Source organism: Cicer arietinum, chromosome 7, assembly GCF_000331145.2.
Source record: "Cicer arietinum cultivar CDC Frontier isolate Library 1 chromosome 7, Cicar.CDCFrontier_v2.0, whole genome shotgun sequence".
Lineage (NCBI taxonomy): Eukaryota > Viridiplantae > Streptophyta > Magnoliopsida > Fabales > Fabaceae > Cicer > Cicer arietinum.
Genome location: NC_021166.2, coordinates 25,894,924 through 25,915,005, shown reverse-complemented (window position 1 = coordinate 25,915,005; position 20,082 = coordinate 25,894,924). Strand labels below are relative to the sequence as shown.

At 30.7% G+C, this 20,082-nt stretch overlaps 2 protein-coding genes and 1 pseudogene across 8 annotated transcripts; 2 read left to right on the top strand and 1 right to left on the bottom strand.

Moving 5' to 3' along the window:
- Positions 1 to 1,517: 1,517 nt before the first annotated feature.
- Positions 1,518 to 3,077, top strand: LOC105852654 (zinc finger BED domain-containing protein RICESLEEPER 2-like). Its single transcript, XM_027336926.1, has 3 exons — positions 1,518 to 2,244; positions 2,329 to 2,699; positions 2,796 to 3,077. The coding sequence occupies exons 1-3, from the start codon at positions 1,518 to 1,520 to the stop codon at positions 3,075 to 3,077; spliced, it is 1,380 nt and encodes a 459-aa protein (XP_027192727.1).
- Positions 3,078 to 4,282: 1,205 nt separating this feature from the next.
- On the top strand, positions 4,283 to 11,274 carry LOC101489248 (transcription factor MYB88-like). 7 transcript variants are annotated; one of them, XR_003474246.2, is made up of 14 exons: positions 4,284 to 4,621; positions 4,791 to 4,914; positions 5,305 to 5,351; positions 5,647 to 5,703; positions 5,851 to 5,923; positions 6,154 to 6,209; positions 6,525 to 6,704; positions 7,953 to 8,086; positions 8,243 to 8,373; positions 8,837 to 8,973; positions 9,052 to 9,248; positions 9,520 to 9,668; positions 10,484 to 10,692; positions 10,964 to 11,274. XR_003474246.2 is itself a non-coding variant. In XM_004511169.4 (14 exons), exons 3-14 carry the CDS (start codon positions 4,819 to 4,821, stop codon positions 10,592 to 10,594), a joined length of 1,368 nt encoding a protein of 455 aa, XP_004511226.1. In that variant the 5' UTR covers positions 4,293 to 4,428; positions 4,558 to 4,621; positions 4,791 to 4,818; the 3' UTR covers positions 10,595 to 11,274. The 7 variants fall into 7 exon arrangements, 6 of the variants coding, with proteins under 6 accessions (XP_012574324.1, XP_012574325.1, XP_004511228.1 ...); XM_004511169.4 differs by having other exon boundaries at positions 4,293 to 4,428; positions 4,558 to 4,621; positions 10,484 to 11,274; XM_004511170.3 differs by having other exon boundaries at positions 4,307 to 4,367; positions 4,558 to 4,621; positions 10,484 to 11,274.
- A 2,443-nt stretch (positions 11,275 to 13,717) lies between these two features.
- Positions 13,718 to 20,082, bottom strand: part of LOC101495724 (DNA ligase 1-like) — a 15,563-nt pseudogene continuing 9,198 nt past the window's right edge.

Sequence of the window (20,082 nt, the reverse complement as noted above, 5' to 3'; positions counted from 1 at the left end):
TTCCACCCCAAAAATCAGAAATCAGAAGAAACCCTAAATCCACGCCTTCAATTTCCTCCTCCGTTCGTTTGGTTCCGACCACCGTCACGGTGGATTCTCATTCTCTTCACCATTGATTTGTGTTCAGGCCACTGTCACTGTTGATTTTCTGAAGTCACCCATCAAGGTTTGTGGTTACCTTGCTTAATCGCACGCATTGATGTTTCGCATATACTCTCTTTGCCTCGTTGACAAACTACATAATTTCATCATTATTGCTTCATTCTTTTCAGTATTTACTTTGAATTTTTGGGTTAAACAGTGATTACCAAAAATGTGTGCTTAAGTTGTGTTCTGTTCCGTTCAGTATTCTTTTCAGTATTTACTTTGAATTTTGAATCATTGTTGTTTTCTGTTACCCTCTTGCTTAAGTTGTGTTCTGTTTGAATTTTAGCTTTTATATTATATTTGTGATTTAGCATGTAAAATTAATTACCATTTCATAGTAAACATAGTAAACTTCAAGTGTGTTTAACTTCAAGTGTGTTTACACACAGAGCCAACACAGTAAACTGCCTTATAAGTTATAATATGAGAATAAGATTAATTGCTTAAGATCATGGTAGAGAAAATTTACCTTTTAACCGTTTAAGCTCGGCTTTATTTTTGGCATCCAGATCCCTCTGAATTCGGAAATCACTTGCTAAAGACTTGTGCTTTAAGTGAAGTTCACTTAATGCCAATCTCAAGTTTTTACTTTCCAAATCCAGATCATTGGACAACTTCTGCCCACATGAAACTATAAACAAACAATGTAACCCACTAAACTAAGTGAATCATATATATTAGTTTGATATAAGAAACTTATTATGATCAATAAAACTGTCCATTTTCATCTCATAGTTGTTTTAATTATGATTAAACCAAAATCAAACCAACTGATTATGACTATGCAGTAGAATAAACATTGGTCTTGTGTTTTACGTTATATTATGGGATTGATTTGTGTTTGATTTGTGTTTAGATGCATTTATTCAAATTGATCATCTATGAGATTGTTTAATTGTATGTTATTTGTTTAAATGCGTAGGAACTTCCTTTTAGATTATAGTATGGAGTCTATGGATATAATTGTGAATGTAGAAGATGAAGCTCCTTTTGTAGTATTTGAAAATACCGATGATACACGTAAGAAAACAATATCAACTGTTTGGAATTTTTTTACAAAAATTGGTAAAGATGCAGATGAGGTTGAAAAAGCCGCATGCAATTTTTGTAGCAATGAATTTAGTATTGGAAAAAACCCTAATTCTGGGCACAATTATGGGACTTCTCATCTAATTCGTCATATTTCTCTTTGTAAGAGTATCATGTTGAACCTTTTTAATCCTGATGAACCTCCTAACATGATTAGAATCAACCAAAAAACTCATCGTGGATTGCTTGCTGAAGCTATTATTGCACATGATCTTCCTTTTAGCTTTGTTGAGTATGAGAAAATTTAAGTATGGGTAAATTATTTGAATCCTTATGCTGAAATGGTCTCTAGGAATACCATTGTGTCGTATATTGAGAAAATATATAACAAAGAGAAGAATAAGCTTAAGGATATCTTGGGTAGAATTCCAAATAGAATTTGTCTTACTTCAGATGTTTGGACAGCATCTACTAGCGAGGGTTATATTTGTTTAACTGCTCATTTTGTTGATGAACGTTGGAGGTTAACCAGTTGTGTTCTCAACTTTTGTCGAATGAAACCCCCACATAATGGTATTGCATTGGAAGCCACTTTGTTTGATTGCTTAAAGCAATGGGGAATAGATAAGAAAGTATTTTCTATTACTTTGGATAATGCTTCTTCCAATGATAACATGCAAGACCATTTGAAAAAACATTTGTGTGTACAAAGCAATTTGCTATGTGATGGTGAGTATTTCCATGTTCGATGTTCAGTGCATATACTCAACTTAATTGTTCAAGAGGGTTTAAAAGTGGCCAATGAAGCACTCAAGAAAATTAGAGAAAGTGTCAAGTATATTAAAGGTTCTGATGGAAGGATGATTAAGTTTAAAGATTGTGTTAATGATGCGGGAATAAGCCTTACAGGTGGTTTAAGGTTAGATGTGTCTACAAGGTGGAATAGCACATATTTAATGCTTGAAAGTGCCTTAAAATATAGAAAAGCATTTGAGTTTTTCCAGGTGGCAGATATGAATTATAAACATTGTCCATCTGATGAGGATTGGGAAAGAGGGGAAAGCATATGTGAGTTATTAGAACCATTTTATGAAATCACAAAATTGATATCATGATCTTCATATCCAACTGCAAACTTGTATTTTATGCAAGTGTGGAAAGTTCAGTGCATCTTAGAAGAAAACCAAGATCAAGTTGATGATGTTATAAGGGAGATGGCTACAGATATGAAAACAAAATTTGACAAATATGGGAAAGAATATAGTGTAGTACTAGCCTTTGTAGTTATTCTTGATCCACGCTTGAAGGTTCCCTTTTTGAAGTATTGTTACACTACTCTTGATGCTTTAACCTGCAATGTTAAGCTTAAGAATGTGGAGGACAAATTTAGAGTGCTTTATCAAGAATATGTGAACATTTTCAATCATCAAAGTGTTGTCCTCTCTCAATCATCCCAAGATTCCAACTCATTGTCTAAGTCATCTAGAGAGGGAAGCAAGACTAAGAAATGTAAAATCATAAGTGTGAGGTTTTTTATCCTAAATCATCAACTTTATTTCATTTCAACCGTTCTTGTTTTTAGATTACTAATAATGGTATTGATTTTCTATACATTGTAGGGTTTTAAAAATTTTCAGAATCAACCTATATCTGACACTGGGAAGAGTGAGTTAGATGCATATCTTGAAGAAAAGTCAATTGAAGTTGATGAAGAACACTATGAAGATTTTGAGGTACTTCTTTATTGGAAGATTAATGAGAAAAAGTATCATGTACTCTCCTTAATGGCACGAGATGTGCTAAGTATTCCTATCACCACAATAGCATCAGAGTCTTCCTTTAGTATTGGTGGACGTGTTCTCACCAAATATAGAAGTTCTACTCTTCCTGATCACATTTAAATGTTGATTTGCACTCGAAACTGGTTAAATGGATTTTTTGAAAATCTGAATGGTATTATTTAGTTTTCTAATTTTTTAATCTTGCAAAATTATCTCATGATTGATTATCTAATTGTTTCTTTTGGTTTTGTTTTCAAGATGAGGATGGATACAATGCTTCTATTTGTGAGGATGAATCAAATGCTATTATCATCAACTCATGAAGTGTTTGGATGGAAAAACACTGCTGTTTTTATTTGTTAGATATTACATTTGAAACTTGTTTGTGGATGGAAAAGCGTTACTTCGTTTCAATTGGTTTTATTTGTTAGATGTTATATTTGGAACTTGTTTGTAAGCATATACTTTTGAATGTTTGTTTTATTTTTATTCATCACTTTGGTGACATAGTATTATGGTATTAGAATTCATAAATCAATTAGTGATTGTGAATTTATTTGTTTGTATCATTTCCCTTTTAGACACTAAAATATATCATTTTTACCATAAAAATCAGAAGAAAAAAAAGTTGAAAAAAAAACGTAAAAAAAAAATTTGAAATATTTTTTATTTCAAAAAAATAATTTTTTAAGTGGGCCTAGGGGCCCTCTAAGCCCATGTTATTTTGGGGGCTTTTTTACATTGGAGGCTTTCTTTTAATGGGCCTTGTTTTTGTAAGATTTTTTGGCCCCCTTCAATATGTGGGCTGGGGCCAATATATAAGGGGCCTAAGAAATTGACAGCTCTAATCATTATTATTAATATATTTTTTATTTTTGGTTACGTATCTAATAATAATTATAATAAAAAATAATTAAAATAGAATAATAATAAAAATTGTACAACACATAAATATTGTGTGTTTTGATTTTTACATAAGAATAAAGTCTTCTCTTTGTCAAATTAAATTAATAAAAATATATTTTTTATTTTTTTATTAATGTAAATAATTTATTTATTTTTTAAATATTTTAAGAGATAAAATAAATAATTTATAACAATTACTTATAAAGTAACTTTTTAACATAACGATGTAGATGTAGGGTAATATTACTTTTTTTTTTTCTATTCATAATCGATTTTAAATCTGTTTTTCTAGTTCAAAAATTTTATTTTAAATTTTAATTAATTTTTTATTTAAAAAAAAAATTGATGACTATTCTTTTATTGCAGAAGAAAACAAACAAAAAGCAAGACAAACATGCGAGATAGTTCTATCATTTATGTAAACCCTTTATTTTACATTACTTGGACATGCCGAAAGTTCCTCAATTTTTTTTACACCACTTTACCTGGGTTATCAGATAAAATGTAGTACATTTAATCCAAAAACAAATTGATAAAACCTCGTACAACCGCAGTTAACATATACGTAAACAAACCTATGAAATCGCAGACAAAATAGAATTTTGATTCAAGCCCATTTACACTTATGAACCCCTTTATTATGTTTCATTATTTATCGACTATTTTCTAATTTTAGCTTTTAATTGTGTTTCAGCATTGACTACAAAGATTTGTGTAAGATCAAGAAGGGAGTCTGAAAAAGATGGTATTTTTATAGGGTAAGAAACGGAATTTATGTTTATTATTATGGTGTAAAGGTAAATGATAGAGAAAGTTAGGGTAAATAGGAATGGGAGAAATTATGATTAACTAGTATGGAGTTTCCGTGTATTTGAATTCTGTCCTTTATGAAATCAATATCTTACATAAGACTATGTTTTTCCTTAGATATTTATAATATCAAAGGGGATTTAGCATGCAAACCAATTTGGATATGAAAAAGAAGCAGAAGAAGCAGGGTGATAAAGAATCTAACAAGAAGGAGAATCCTTATGCAAACTGGACTCAAGAGGTACTTCTTGTTTCTTTACCAATTTGATAATTAGGGCCTTTGGTACCTCACAAGTCACAATTTGATCCTTTGGACTAGCTATAGACCAATGTTGTCAAATATCTCCACCATGCTGCAATGCTTACGGATTTTTAGGTGGCCATCATAATCCTCCATCCACCATTGATAACACTGTATGAGACTAATCTATTCTTGGTGCTTAAGGCACAACTTGTTGTTTGCCCCTCACAAGGGTGTTTTTGCAGGGATTGAATTGTGGTCCTCCCCCACAATCTCATTGTTACAGGGATTGAACCGCATACCTCCCCCACATTGTAGTATTTGTTTTGGTATTCTATTGCGTATTTATGACTTAATCTATTTGTTTTTGGTTGCATATGTATATTTTAGGAGGATGGTATACTAAAAGATCAGATTGGAATTCATGGAACTGAAAAGTACACACCCCCATTACGTATTTTTTTTCTTTCGCAATAATGTTGCTTTTTTTTTGTTCTCTTCAATGTTTTAATATACGAACCAAACCAGGCAGTTCAACTGGTTGAACCATGAACCCACACTATCTATGGTTCGGCTATTTAAGCAATTTGATCGTGGTTTTGCCCAAGGGTGAGTGGTTTAAAGCAGTTGAATGATGACTTGGAGGTCTTGCCGGTTTGAAGTTAAGCTCGGTTGTTAAATTACTGTTTCTCTTATATCTGAAACTAAAGGGAATTTTAATTGTATATGCAGGTGGATGATTATTGCATCAAAATTAAAGGGAAAAACAACAAGACAATGCAGAAGAAGGTGAAGTTTTTTAAAGTGATTTTATATTTTGAATTTTGATCTTGACATACAAGAGATTGTGTTATCTTTTAGCTGTTGAAGATTTTTATGGCTTCTGCTTTGTTGTTACTATCAAAATCTGATTTTTGAGTAACTAATACAACTCAGATGGTTCTCTTATTTGAATGCTGATGTCAAGAAAGGTGTGTGGTCACCGGATGAAGACAAGGTATTGTGTGAGGTATGGTATATCAAGGCTTCTATGTTGAAAAGCTACACATTCATTTGCAGCAATTTTCATGAGAATTTAACAAGCTTGTTTCATAATAAAAATGCACAACTTTGAAAACTTGGATTCATTTTATATATGAATATACTGCACCAGATTAAAAAAAACCACATTTCACAGAAAGAAGAAATGTATCTTGAATGTGACTTTTGTGACCTAATTTCTTGCAATTCTCTCTGTAGACCCAAAAAATGTTAGGGAACAGATGGACAGAAATAGCAAAGGTGATTAGAGGCAGGTAACTGAATATTCATTCTTTCCTTTTTTGCAAATACAGGATGGCCATTTTGTTATTGGTTAAGGTTATTTTTTATTTTCTGATGAACAACTTTTCTAGGCTTATCTACTAGCATAAGCATTTGACAGAGTATTTGGGCTTACGAAGCAGGTTATGCTATGTCCATAAGCAGTTTTCAGCTAATTTCAATAAGCTTTCTAGTATAGCTTATGAAAACGGCTAATAGCTTATATGAATTTTTTTAATCATATTTTCTCTTTAATTAAGCTGTTTATCCAACAACCCCTAATTCTCAATGAAATGCTTTCTATGCAGAACTGATAATGCTGTGAAAAATCGTTTCTCTGCACTCTGCCGGAAGAGAGAAACATATGCAGCATTAGCAAAAGAGAACAACATTCCATACATTGATCCAAATAACATTAGGAATATTTCCCATCATGGTCATGATACAGCTGCAACGTCAGAATCTACAGTACCCGTTAAAAGCATGAGGTATTATGTTAGGAGTCTTGGTTAGAATTAGTTATCCAATTGGTTGCTTACGAATTAGTTTGTTTGTTAGCATTTAGTTTGACAGTTAGTTGCTCTATATATATATAGAGCTCAATGTATTACTTTCATCATCTTTTATCAAAATGATTACTCATGAGGTTTCTATATTCTCGATCTTCCAAACCTCTTTTGATCATTTATTCACAAATCCTCTAACTACTAATATAGTATCAGAGCAATACTGTTCGTTTTTCACTATTGCTGGCATCAACTTTGTCACTTCTTCCCCAAACACAAAGGTTTATTCACTAAGATCTTTAATCCACTATATTTCTTGATGACATACTCTATCGCATCTGATCTGTGGAGAATAGCAAAGATTGAAAAACCACCTCTGATTTCTTCATATTCTTCATATTCAGATATTGAAGAAGAGAAAGATTCAGCAAGTGGTGAAGAATGCTATAGTGACATATAGGAAGAAGATGATTTAGACATATAGGAAGAAATTTTGACTTCATCAATTTCTTTTCTTGAATCAGCTACCACAAACAATCAATACAACTTCGTTTTCGGTAGTTACATAGACTCAAGTCTTGACAGAGTGATTGGTTTGAATACAATCAAGCTTGAAATTGGTGGATCCACCATCAAGATCAAGCAAATTGCCTGTTTCCTTAGCGCATTCAAGCCAGAAGCTGATTCGCATGATACTTCTTCGTTCTAGGATTCATCATTATATTTTGAGGAAGAAACAATGAAATTCTTCGCACAAGATCCAATTTCGTCATCTCACACTGTGGCTTTTGTGTTCCCTGTTGATGATTGTTTTGAGCATCTCCATGGTGTCTTCATCACGTCGATCCCGGCAGAGGCTGAGGTTGGGAGTACTTTGTCCAATAGTTGATACTTTTGTAATTCAAGTTGTCTGTGGTGATCGCACTTGTCAGCTTGCAGGAGGGTGTTAAGATTCATGGCTAGATTTAGTTATCAATTGGTTAGGTAGGAACAAATTTGTTGGTTAGAGTTAGTTAGCATTTAGTTTGGTAGTTAGTTTCTCTATATATAGAGAGCTCATTGTATTACTTTCATCATCTTTTATCAAAATGATTACTTAGGAGTTTTCTACACTCTCAAGCTTCCAAAGCTCTTTTGATCATTTCTTCCAAAATTGTTTAATTACTAATAAGGTACACTTTGCCTTTTTAAGTATCAAAGTACTAAATGGAATTTCAACTTTGGAGACAGATCACATTTGCAAAATGGAATTTCAACGAATCCGCAGCCAAGAACACTGTTTGCTGAATTAGCTCAAAACTCCAATAATGTAAACAATCTGCAAGGCACGTGCCATGTTTCCAATGCTAAATCTAACAGTTCCGGTAATTGTCTTTAAATTGACGAGTAATAAATTATAGAACTTGACTCTGGCATTATGAAACCTTTGACAGAAAACAGGACAGATTTAATATATTCTGCAAATGTAATTTTGGTCACACTTTGAGCTAATATGATCTTGTTTCATCTTGCTTCTCCAGGCCAGTATAACAACAGTCAAGGAACATTCCTCAAAGAGGATGTTTTGAAGATAAGGGCATGTGGACAGACAGAATTTCTAAGTTCACTAGCTCAAAAAGTTGAAATAGAGAACATTAAAAAAATATGGATGGTGACGTTTGATACTTTCTAAACTCCTCCATATTTTTTAGTCTTGAACACTATATTGTTCTCCAAAAAATGAACTCCGTAAAATTGTTTGATGAGAAAACCCAAATTATGGAACCATTTTTGTCATTTGTGCTATCTATATGAAAATTATGAAAGTCATTTAACATTTCTTTTTTATATTGGCTTAATTCTATAGCACCGCGGCAGCATAAAATGCTAATTGAAAAGTATAGGTATTTTTTGTCCATTAAATTTCTTGAACATTTTCAACTTCTCTATTTATGATTCTGAAGCATTTATTTGAACATGGAAAGGTTTGAAAATTCTGAAATAATTTCATTCCCAATATTAAAAGCTTATTGTTATCCTAGAAAGCCTATTGCAAGCCGTTATCTCTTGTTCTTGTGCACATAAGTCATAAACCAGGGCTTTCAAATATCATCTAACACTAGCTTGAACACCAGGTTCTTCAAGAGTTTCCGAACAGAACAAAAGGATCAGATATTGTTAGACATAAAATTCAAGATTTACCGCCTGTAATTCTTAAAGATATGGTTGAGGAATTGAAGAGTAGTAATGACAGAGGCCATCCCTGCTCGAGGTACTATAAGTTATTTGAAAATATAACTTTATGTTACCCCTGTGAAATATTTTCTCACGATTTCTGAACATGTTCTAGGAAAATAAACGAAGACTCTCCAGGAAGTTCGGAATACAGTACAGTATCAACTCTGCTGTCTCAGTCAAATGGTGATAACGTGGAAAGGTCATTGCATCAGGATATTGGAACTCAAATGAAAGCTACACAATTCATAGTTAAAAAAGAAGTGATTGAAGATGTGAAAGGGGTTCTTTATACTGGAAAAGTAGAACAAGGTAAGATAATCCTTCATAAATGGTAAAAGGAAAATTACAAGAAAATAAATTTTGTAAATGTCTCAGTTTAGGAATAATTAAGACTTAATGTTCAAAGAGTTCATGAATACCACTTATGGATTTAACCAACTGAGTTCATAGTGTTCCTAAGATGAAAATTATCAAGATTTAAAAGCTTTTTCTATAAATATGTTGCATCACTGCAAGAAACAGATATGTAACAAGCTATTGACTTAACCACTTGAGTTCAAAGAGTTCCTAATTTCTATAGCAGATATGTTGGATTACTGTAACGAACAGATAAACGATCACTACGTTGTGTCTGCTTCACCAAAAATGGAATTCAGTTCCCCTCTTCAAGTGACCCCTATTTTCAGATCCTTGGCTGCAGGAATTCCCAGCCCAGAATTTTCTGAAAGTGTAAGTTACCCATTAACTTGGGTCTGTTTGCTTTTTTCTGTCTCTTATTTTGCTTCCTTCATTCTTTTCTATTTCATTTTTCTTTTCTTTCTCTATTCTTATCTTTTTCTTTTGCCTTCGAAGACTATTTCTATGACTAATTGCCTAATGTTGATAATGTTCCTCTATCAAGTTTCAAGTAGTAAATTTTGGAACTTATAATCTGCTAAAAAATTAGGGAAATTACAAAATTTTATAGGGCTAATTAGAAAATTTTAATTATTTGATTGGATAAAAAAAGAACAAAACTGAGTAAAATTGTTCAACTGGAAGATAAAATTGAAAGAAAAAATGGCTATATTGAAAACTTGGTATCCTCTTTACATGTAGGTATACTTTAAAATTTTTGGTTATTTGACTAAATAAGTTAGATAATAATTGTATTCTCTCCTATTAATCATAAGTTTCGTACACTCACGGGCGCATATTATGATCATACATGAAGAAAGCAAATGGCAAAATACTTTCATATTTTATTACTACAGCCCTAAGCTGTTTATGTAGGAAAAGAAATTACAATAGTAATACCGAGTAATAATGACATAATCATAAAATAAAAATAAAAATAAACAATAATATAAAATAAAAGAGGATCAAATCTGATTTTCCTTGATTCTTCAAAACTACACAATCCGTGCATTAAAATTATTCAGACCTTTATATTTATTGTTTTTTTTTGTAATGACAACTGCATTTGTTTGTCTGTCATGCCTTAGAATTAGATTATATCAAAGTTTGACACTAAACTAACCATTTTTTACACTTGTTTTTCTCAGGAAAAGTACTTCCTAAAGAAAACACTAGGAGTGGAGTCTCCATCCATCAAAACAACTTTCAACCCGTTAAAATCGCCACCATGCAAAAGAGCCCTTCGATATAATTTATGATTCATTTGAGATACAAATATTCAAATGTAATCTCTATCTCATCTGACATACAAAAGAGCCCCATGTCGGAGTCCTTTGTTCTTATCCTTGGCAATTTGGTATTTGAAGATTTTCTCATGCTCATTTGAGAATGATTGTAATCTGTCTTTAAGTTTTGAAAGGCATGTGCTACCAAAGAATGTTATGATTCATTCTTGTAGCATCATCCCTTTCTTCCTCTCTTGTCTCAAAATTACCTTTTTGATGCTTGCACAAAATATTTGTGTGCTTAGTGTATCATTCTATGGTTGTCTTTTTTTGATATTGTTCTGGGTTTGGGTTTGTTTTTCTCCAATCCAGCTTTTTCTCATTTCTTTTCTTTTTTTGTAGAGTCTGTTGTGTAATCATTAGCATCATGAGCATGGGTACATAAACATTTTGCCTATCCTACTAAGCCTATGTTTGGTTTAGCGTTGAAGCCGTGTGGCAACAATGTGGAATTGGACTTTTCCGAACACATGCTTACGTAGAATATGGAGAGAAAAGAGTTGAACAGGATAAGCAGTGGCAACTTGGATTCTTATGTTATTTTGGGTTTAGGGTTAGGATTCACATGTAATGAACACTTTTCCCCCTGTTGGCTTTGATGTACTGAAACTTTAATATAATAGAGTGGAATTGCATTTTGGTTTTGGTGGGTACATACTATTTATTTAACAGAGGCAACTTAATATAGAGAATTTTCAAACAAGGAAAAATGGAACTTAGAACTTTCTCAAAAAATTATCAGCACAAAACAAATAAATAGCCTCTTTCACTACACATGACACTAGATTTCCACATTGATTCTCCATATGAGAAATGCAAAAGACAGAAAACATCACTCAGAAGTCAGAGGATAATGTCGATGAAAAGACTAGCTAAGAGCAATGCAAAGAATAATCTCATTCCAAAATGAAAAAAAAAAAAGAACTACACATGGGAATGCAAAGTTACTTACTTACAGAGTATACTGTTACTTAGTTCTCTGACATGACACAGGCTTGTAAACATGGTCTGTTTTCCATGGAGTGTTGTGGCCTGTTCTGTGTGGAAGAAGAGTTCTATGAGACTGCATTCTTATTTGGTGGTGGTGGAATACAGGACAGAGGTACACAATGATGATCAGACCAAAAGCAATTGTGAAAAGTTGGAGGGAACACCTTACAAAGTAAAGTGCTTATTGCTGTTAACTTGGGACACTAAAGGCTCACTTTTTGACCAAACAGTTACCACTCATTCAATTTGAATCAATTTTCACTAAACACTTAAGCTGATTTAAAACTATAGTTCATTTCTATATATTCTTATGGTTGCACCTGTGAAAAAGGCTTAGATGCTTCAGCACGAAAAAATTGAAGTGCTATTTTTCAGAATATTCATGGTTTTTTATTTTTTTAAATTAAAAGGGGCTAAAGCCGAAAGAAAGAAAATGATAGGTTCCTGATTGATAAACATAGGCTCAAATGTTCAGGGGCCACTTTGAGACTCTCATTACATCAGCAATAAGAACATGAAACAACTGAGGGGGTCCAACGTTATAATAAAGTTTTTTATCAAAGGGTTAGTCACATGGTGTGTGATGTGTGTTTTGTGAATTTAGGTATGACAATTGGTTGGATGGGGACAGAGAGAAAACACACGTGGGTGGGTTACTGCCAATTAGTGAATGGATTCAATATTTACAATAAAATTGTGAACAAAATGCTACGTTAATTTCATGCACCGTTCCTTTACATTTCTTTCGTTATGCCTTTCGTGTATTTGTGGTATTGGCACTCCTTTGTGATAATACATCTCTTTTATTTAGTGTTGTGCCATGAGATTTTTTTGGCTATTACACTGTCATACAAGTGAATATCACAAAGAAAATTGAAATACTTTTTTTTTCCAGAATATTCATGGTTTTTTATATTTGTTTAATTTAGTATATTTGTTTAATTTTGTATATTTTTGCTATTTTTAGTATATTTGTATATTGTTTATATTTTATGTTTAATTTATATATATATATATATACATACAGTTTTTTAGTCTTTTAATAGTAGACCATCCCATTTTTAGAGTTCAGCACTCTATACCGCTATTTGAGGATGACAACATAAATGTTTATTAAAGTTCTATACAACAATCATAATACATCCCTTTATTTAGTGTTGTGCCATGAGGTTTTTTTGGCTGTTACACTGTCACACAAGTGAATATCACAGAGGAAATTGAAGTACTTTTTTTTAGAATATTCATGGTTTTTTATATTTGTTTAATTTAGTATATTTGTTTAATTTGGTATATTTTTGCTATTTTTAGTATATTTGTATATTGTTTATATTTTATGTTTAATTTATATATATACAGTTTTTTAGCCTTTTAATAGAAGACCATCCCATTTTTAGAGCTCAACACTCCATACCGTTATTTGAGGTTGACAACATAAGTGTTTATTAAAGTTCTATACAACAATCATAATATATCCATTTTATTTAGTGTTGTGCCATGAGGTTCTTTTGGCTCTTACACTGTCACACAAGTGAATATCACACAAAGGAAATTGAAGTACTTTTTTTTTTCCAGAATATTCATGGTTCTTTATATTTGTTTAATTTAGTATATTTTTGCTATTTTTAGTATATTTGTATATTGTTTATATTTTATGTTTAATTTATATATATACAGTTTTTTAGCCTTTTAATAGTAGACCATCCCATTTTTAGAGTTCAACACTCCATACCGTTATTTGAGGTTGACAACATAAGTGTTTATTAAAGTTCTATACAACAATCATAATACATCCCTTTTATTTAGTGTTGTGCCATGAGGTTTTTTTGGTTGTTACACTGTCACACAAGTAAATATTACACAAAGGAAATTGAAGTACTTTTTTTTTCCAGAATATTCATGGTTTTTTATATTTGTTTAATTTAGTATATTTGTTTAATTTTGTATATTTTTGCTATTTTTAGTATATTTGTATATTGTTTATATTTTATGTTTAATTTATATATATACAGTTTTTTAGCCTTTTAATAGTAGACCATCCCATCTTTAGAGTTCAACACTCCATACCGCTATTTGAGATTGACAACATAAGTGTTTATTAAAGTTCTATACAACAATCATATAATATTTTTATACAATTAACCAATCTCATCAATAAGAATAAATTAACAAATGAAAATAGAAGAAAAATAAATAAAAGCAAAAATTGGTAAAAGAAAGTTAATGTATTTGGTAAAAAATTTGAACTAAATACATCTCAATTAAGAGGCAAGAAAACATATGGAATCTCACTTTTTCAAATAATTTTTTTTCAGTTTTAACCAGTTGAGTGACCGTTGGGAAGGTTCGTACGTAGCATCTTTGATTAATGTTTTAATAATTAATCCCTCACAACTGCAAATCAACAAACAAGTTAAAAGATAAATGATAACCTTGTTCATATTAATGCAAGAGAAACCACAGTTGGATAGACTTTTGAAAATTAGATATACAAATAAGTAGACTAGTATCTTCTAGTTCCTACCAAATGCTTTTAATAATATTGTAACCGATGAAGATGACTAAAGAGCACACTGAATTATACTTACATGATGCCCAAGAATTTAATAAAGCCAGTAAAGTTTTGAATAAAATCGTGAAGTTTCGATATACTTTTAACAGAAATCGTGAAGTTTCTATCTATATGAATTTAAATTAAACTAGAAGAAACAATGACCTCGCATCAACAGCGTTGTCAAGAAATTTTTGTATTTCCTCAGCATTATTTGATGTTATTGACGTTGCGAACTGAAGAAATCCAGATTCCTCCACAAATGAAACAGTGTATGATATTCAATGAGTCATTGTTTTAGAACATTTACATTTAATGATAAACAGTTCTTTTAGAGCTTAACATTTTACGATAATCATCAAATGTTAATGTTCTAAAACAATAAATAAATCAATAATGTGTTTAAAAAAAAATGAAACAATATTATGAAGGGTCTTTCTTTTTTAATACCCTCTTTTTTTTTAAAATATACTAAAATACCTTATTTGAAAAAAATATACTAAAATGTCATTTTTTTAAAAAATCAAGTGCGAAGTCGCTATTTGGAACTCGGGCTTCTTTAAGAAAGTCGTCATTCCAAGTGGCGACTTGTAAGTAAAGGGTTTAGGGTTTAGAATTTAGAATTTAAGGTTTAGGATATTTTGGTATAATTTTTTTTAAATGAGAGTATTTTAATGTTTTTCTTTCCAAAAGAGGGTATTGAAAAAACAAACCTATTATGAAACTATTGGAAGGGCAAAGATAAGAGTTACCTCTCTTCGAATTTTCAGGTTTTTCCTGAAGAAGTGCTTGGCCATTAAGATACAACAAATCAAAAGCAAATATGCATACATCAACCTTCACGTCACTCACAGCTACATTTTTGCGTGTCCGAGTACTAAGCACCTATCAAGATCTTAGGTTATAACATATGTCTAATCTCAACTTTTCAAGAAAAATAACATAAATTGAAAAAATATATATTACTTTTGTTATTTCAATAAAAATTAAAATATTTTTTTAACGAAAAAATTATTTTATAAATGTCTATTTAGATTTACTAAATTTTTTTTATAATTTAAATTTTTATTTATTTATTTTTTATGTATTTTTGTGAATTATAATAATTAATTATATATATAATTTTATTAAAAATTTAAAAAAAAATTAATTTTTTTTTTTTTTTAAAAAAAACAAGTTGGAAGTCGCCATTTGGGAGTTGGCCTTCCTTAAGGAAGTCGCCATTCCAAATGGCGACTTGTAAGGAGAAAAAAATTTGAAAAAAAAGAGACATTTTAAAAGAGGCATTTTAGTGGTTTTATTTTTACAATACCCTCTTTTTGAAAAAAAAACACCAAAATACCCCCATTTGAAAAAAATATACCAATGTCCCATTTTTTTTTTCTTTACTTACAAGTCGCCATTTGGAATGGCGACTTCCTTAAGAAGCCCGAGTTTCAAATGGCGACTTCCTACTTGATTTTTAAAAAAAGGGGTATTTTGGTATATTTTTTTCAAATGGGGGTATTTTGGTGTTTTTTTTTCAAAAAGGGGTACTAAAAAAAAAGACCTCATTTTAGTAGATTTATTTCAAAAGGGGGTATATAGGTATATAAATTTCAGAAAGAGGGCACTCAGAAAAAATAGCTATGTATTGAAACACATAAAAATCCAAAATCAGCATTGGGGTTACCTGGAAAGGAAGAATTTTTTTATTTGCATGATCATATGCAACAATTTCACAATCAAGAACAAATGAGGACACAGTTGTTTTCTTTAACCTGCTAACCAACAGCAAATATCATAAACTGAAATTGAAAAAATTGTACTGGGAAGTAACTGGTGTTCTTATCTCAATATAATCAATACTCAGTCAATAATTTTTTTTCTGTTGGAATATGTAAAATTATCTCAACATATCATTATTCTATGATAAAATATATATAAGAGTATCTTTAACTACCTCTCAGGATTGGTTTCAACATTTGTTGTGTTTCATAAGGTTTTACCCCAATTAATTAAGATTGTAGTCCAGTATGAGTATAGATGATAATTAGTACTTTGTCTATTACAAGAAAAACCAACATGTCATTTGCATCCTATTAATATAATTTTGTTATTTTGCACATTCCTTTTCATCCTTTTATACCTAAAAGACTAAACCCTATAATATTAACAATTCCATCCAATGCAGCTTATGTTGTAATATAAAAGTTTATTATAGATCACAGATAAAATTAATATTTAATTCAGTTTTTTACCTTGAAACTGCAGCAACAATATCAGGAAACTTCCCGGTGTTCCGTTCTGCATTTCTACTGTAAACCTCTACAGAGCCATTCTCCATGTAATGTATCTGTCTCAATACAGCTAATATTATTGCAAAGAATAACTATCATAAGCAATATATATCGAAGGAAAATTTGACTATGAAGCATCACCTGAGCACGTTCTCCGTCATATTTGTATTCGCAGGTCAACTCTATACCCTGGAATCTATTTAGAGCTTCAGATACACTCGCGACGGCTTTTGACAGCATAGGCCCAACCGGAACACCAGGAGTAAAATTACGTGCAGGTACTATTCGGTCATAGTCAGGAAGAACAGAATAAGCTTGTTTAACAATTTTAATAGCCTGATGCAAAAAGAAACCCAAAGTAAAAAAGAGTCTAATATAGTAAAAGTTGGTATCATCACTATAATGCACCAATGACAACTGTAACGCAGTGACACCATTTTCAGCAGCAGAACCCCATCTTCAACTTTTACTACTGAAGCACCCCAAATGTTTAAAACCAAAGAAATGGTATTTGATTTGGCAAATACATCATTAGTCTTAGATTTTTATTTTAATGGAATTTTCTAATCTAAATAATAAGAAATTTACTCTTGACAAATATTTCCATTTGCACCATCCTCACAAGAATGAGTCACTTGAATTGAAGTTTTTCACTCTATACCATATTTCCCATCTCACTAGATGGCTTACCTTTTCTAAAAGAGACTGAATTTCATGAGTCGGTTTAGAATGTTCTTCAGTGTACACTGCAGCTTAGCCCAATGCAGATAAGAGAGTTTGGTCACCATATCCAATCTGCAACTCTTTCTAGAAAACATACCCGGGAAGTATTTAACTAACACCCACCAGATTTCGTCAACAAAAGTACAAATTCATACAGGTAATTAACAAACGCGCACCTGTAACAAACGGATTAGATATAAAGGTTCAGAGTCAGTTGAAGCTAGAAGAAGTGACTTAATATGATTCTTTTTCTTCTTCCCGCTGTCCTTTCCAGATTCCTATACACATTTATCAAGCACAAAGTAGTATGAAACTCTCGCTCTTACAAAATATTGTTCAAAATCTCAATGAATTCCTCTTTCCTCCTCGTACAAGACACTGACCATGTCTATCAACATCCACCATGCACACCAAATAGAGAACATTGGATTTAAAGATCAAAACAAACATACAATACAACATAGATTTTAGTATGCCTTGACTTTTAGCGAAAGATGGTTGTCATGTTTTATGGACAAATATCGGAAAATGAACCAATATCACACCATACAGTTAAGATTATTTCAAATTCAAAATTCATATTTGCAAATTCTCTCACGTTATTTTCCTACCATCATTCAGAATAGAATACAAATAGCATAAATAGGGTGGTGCTTCAGTTGGTTTCTCTCCAACAATGAAATTAATCTAATAATTTCAAGGTAAGGAGTAAGGAGTACCTACCCATGCATTGCCAAACCATCTTCCATTGTTTACTGGTCACTCACTCACTACTAAAACCAAATTATACATAATAAACTGAAAAAGATTGAACTTGTATAAACTAGACAGAACCAAAAAGTAAACAAACACTAAACTAACATGTCAAACAACAAATTTAACCTACTAGAATGTGGAAAGTGATAAATAACCCAATTATATTTTATCACGAGATTCAAAAATGACCTTGGCAATAAGGGTTATTTTTTTGAATACCCTCTTTCTGAAAAATAAATTTTCAAATACCCTCTTTTTGAAAAATAAATTTTCAAATATCCTCTTTTGAAAACTACATACTTAGATGTCCCTTTTTTTTTTCTTCTTATTTACAAGTAGCCATTTGGAATGACGACTTCCTTAAGAAAGCCCAAGTTCCAAATAGCGACTTCCCACTTGATTTTTAAAATAAAATAAAAAAAATTCAATTTTTATTTTTATTTTTAATAGATAACATAAATATTATATATATAATTAATTAACATAAAAATAAATAAATAGAAATTTTAAATTAAAAAATGTTTTTAGTAAACCCAAGTTTTAAATGGGCAATTTTCAAAAGTTTGTTTTTTTTAAAAAAAATTAATTCAATTTTTATTGAAATAATAAAAGTAATATATATAATTATAATTAATATAATTCATAAAAATAGATAAATAAAAATTGTAAATTACCATAAAATTTTAGGAAATTTAAGTTCGAAATGCCGATTTCACAAAGATTTTTTTTATAAATTATTTCAATTTTTATTGAAATAAAAAAAGTAATATATATATATATATATAAGTAATATAATTCATAAAAATAGATTTATAGAAATTTTAAATTACGATAAAATTTTAGGAAATTTAAGTTCGAAATTCCAATTTCACAAAGATTTTTTTTATAAATTATTTCAATTTTTATTGAAATAAAAAAAGTAATATATAAATAATTAATATAATTCATAAAAATAGATTTATAGAAAATTTAAATTCCGATAAAATTTTAGGAGGTCTAAGTTCGAAATGTTGATTTCCCAAAGGTATTTTTAAAAAAAAATTATTTCAATTTTTTTTCAATTTTTACTACATAAATAGAACTTAGGATAATTGACTAGAGCTGGCTGTAACATTTGGACAATGTTTTCGAGTATGGCCAGTTAATCGACATAATCCACATTTTTCTCGGTACTTTTTCTTTAACGTCCATTTCAGTTCTAATACGAGTACTATTTGAACGACTTTTTTTTAATTCTCCGCATTTGAGGATTGTGATACAATGTTTCACCTTCATATGTGGGCCAATATCCTTCATTAGTTATAGGTGGAAATTCTTCTTTGTAGATGTTAAATACATTAACAACCTTCTACACGTCAGATATAAGCACTAAATAGTTTTGACGAGCATAAGAACATGTAGCTATGACATGTGAACAAGGAACATGTATAGCTTGAAATTTTCCACAATCACACCATTTTCTTTAAAGTTGTAACTGGATCAACTATGGTATCATGGACAGATGATTTTTTAGATTTGTTAGGAGTCATGCCACCTGAATCTCAAAGAAAAGGGAATTTTTTAAAATTAAAATGGCTAAGAGAAACATTTTCAATGTTAACTCCAGAATCATCTAATGAAGAAATAATTATACATTATAGAGCATACATTTTAGAATTGATTGGCGGCATATTAATACCTGAAAAATCTCACAACAGAGTACATATTATGTGGTTGCACTTGTTGAGAGATTTGCGAGAGACAGGACAATATAATTGGGGTTCAGCATGCTTGACAACACTTTATAGAGAATTGTGTCGTGCATCTGAACCCGGTGTTATGTCGATCGGGGGATGTTCACATCTATTTCAAACGTGGGCATGGTACCATATGCTGTTTCTTGCACCAATAAGTAATCTTGAACCTCATTTTCCATTCTCAAAAAGGTAAATATAAAAAAAAGTTAAATATTATATTTATAAATATATTAATTTATTTTCTAACATTCAAATTTATTTTCGTAGATATAGTGGAAAGGGTATGAAATTTGGCGATACACCTCGTTATCATACCGCTGGATATCGATCCAAAATTGATCACATGACCGTTAACGATGTAATATATTAAAACATTACATTATTTTTATTATTTTATTTTTCTTATGCATATATTACTAACAAACTTGT

Excerpts from the sequence above, each read along its gene's own strand:
- LOC101489248 (XM_004511169.4), top strand. The coding sequence starts at position 4,819 with ATGCAAACCAATTTGGATATGAAAAAGAAGCAGAAGAAGCAGGGTGAT. Across the intron at positions 8,974-9,051 it reads AGAGGCCATCCCTGCTCGAG|GAAAATAAACGAAGACTCTC; the intron begins GTACTATAAGTT and ends AACATGTTCTAG. Across the intron at positions 9,249-9,519 it reads TACTGGAAAAGTAGAACAAG|CAGATATGTTGGATTACTGT; the intron begins GTAAGATAATCC and ends TAATTTCTATAG.
- LOC105852654 (XM_027336926.1), top strand. The coding sequence starts at position 1,518 with ATGGTCTCTAGGAATACCATTGTGTCGTATATTGAGAAAATATATAAC. Across the intron at positions 2,245-2,328 it reads GGAAAGAGGGGAAAGCATAT|TGTGGAAAGTTCAGTGCATC; the intron begins GTGAGTTATTAG and ends ATTTTATGCAAG. Across the intron at positions 2,700-2,795 it reads AGAAATGTAAAATCATAAGT|GGTTTTAAAAATTTTCAGAA; the intron begins GTGAGGTTTTTT and ends TATACATTGTAG.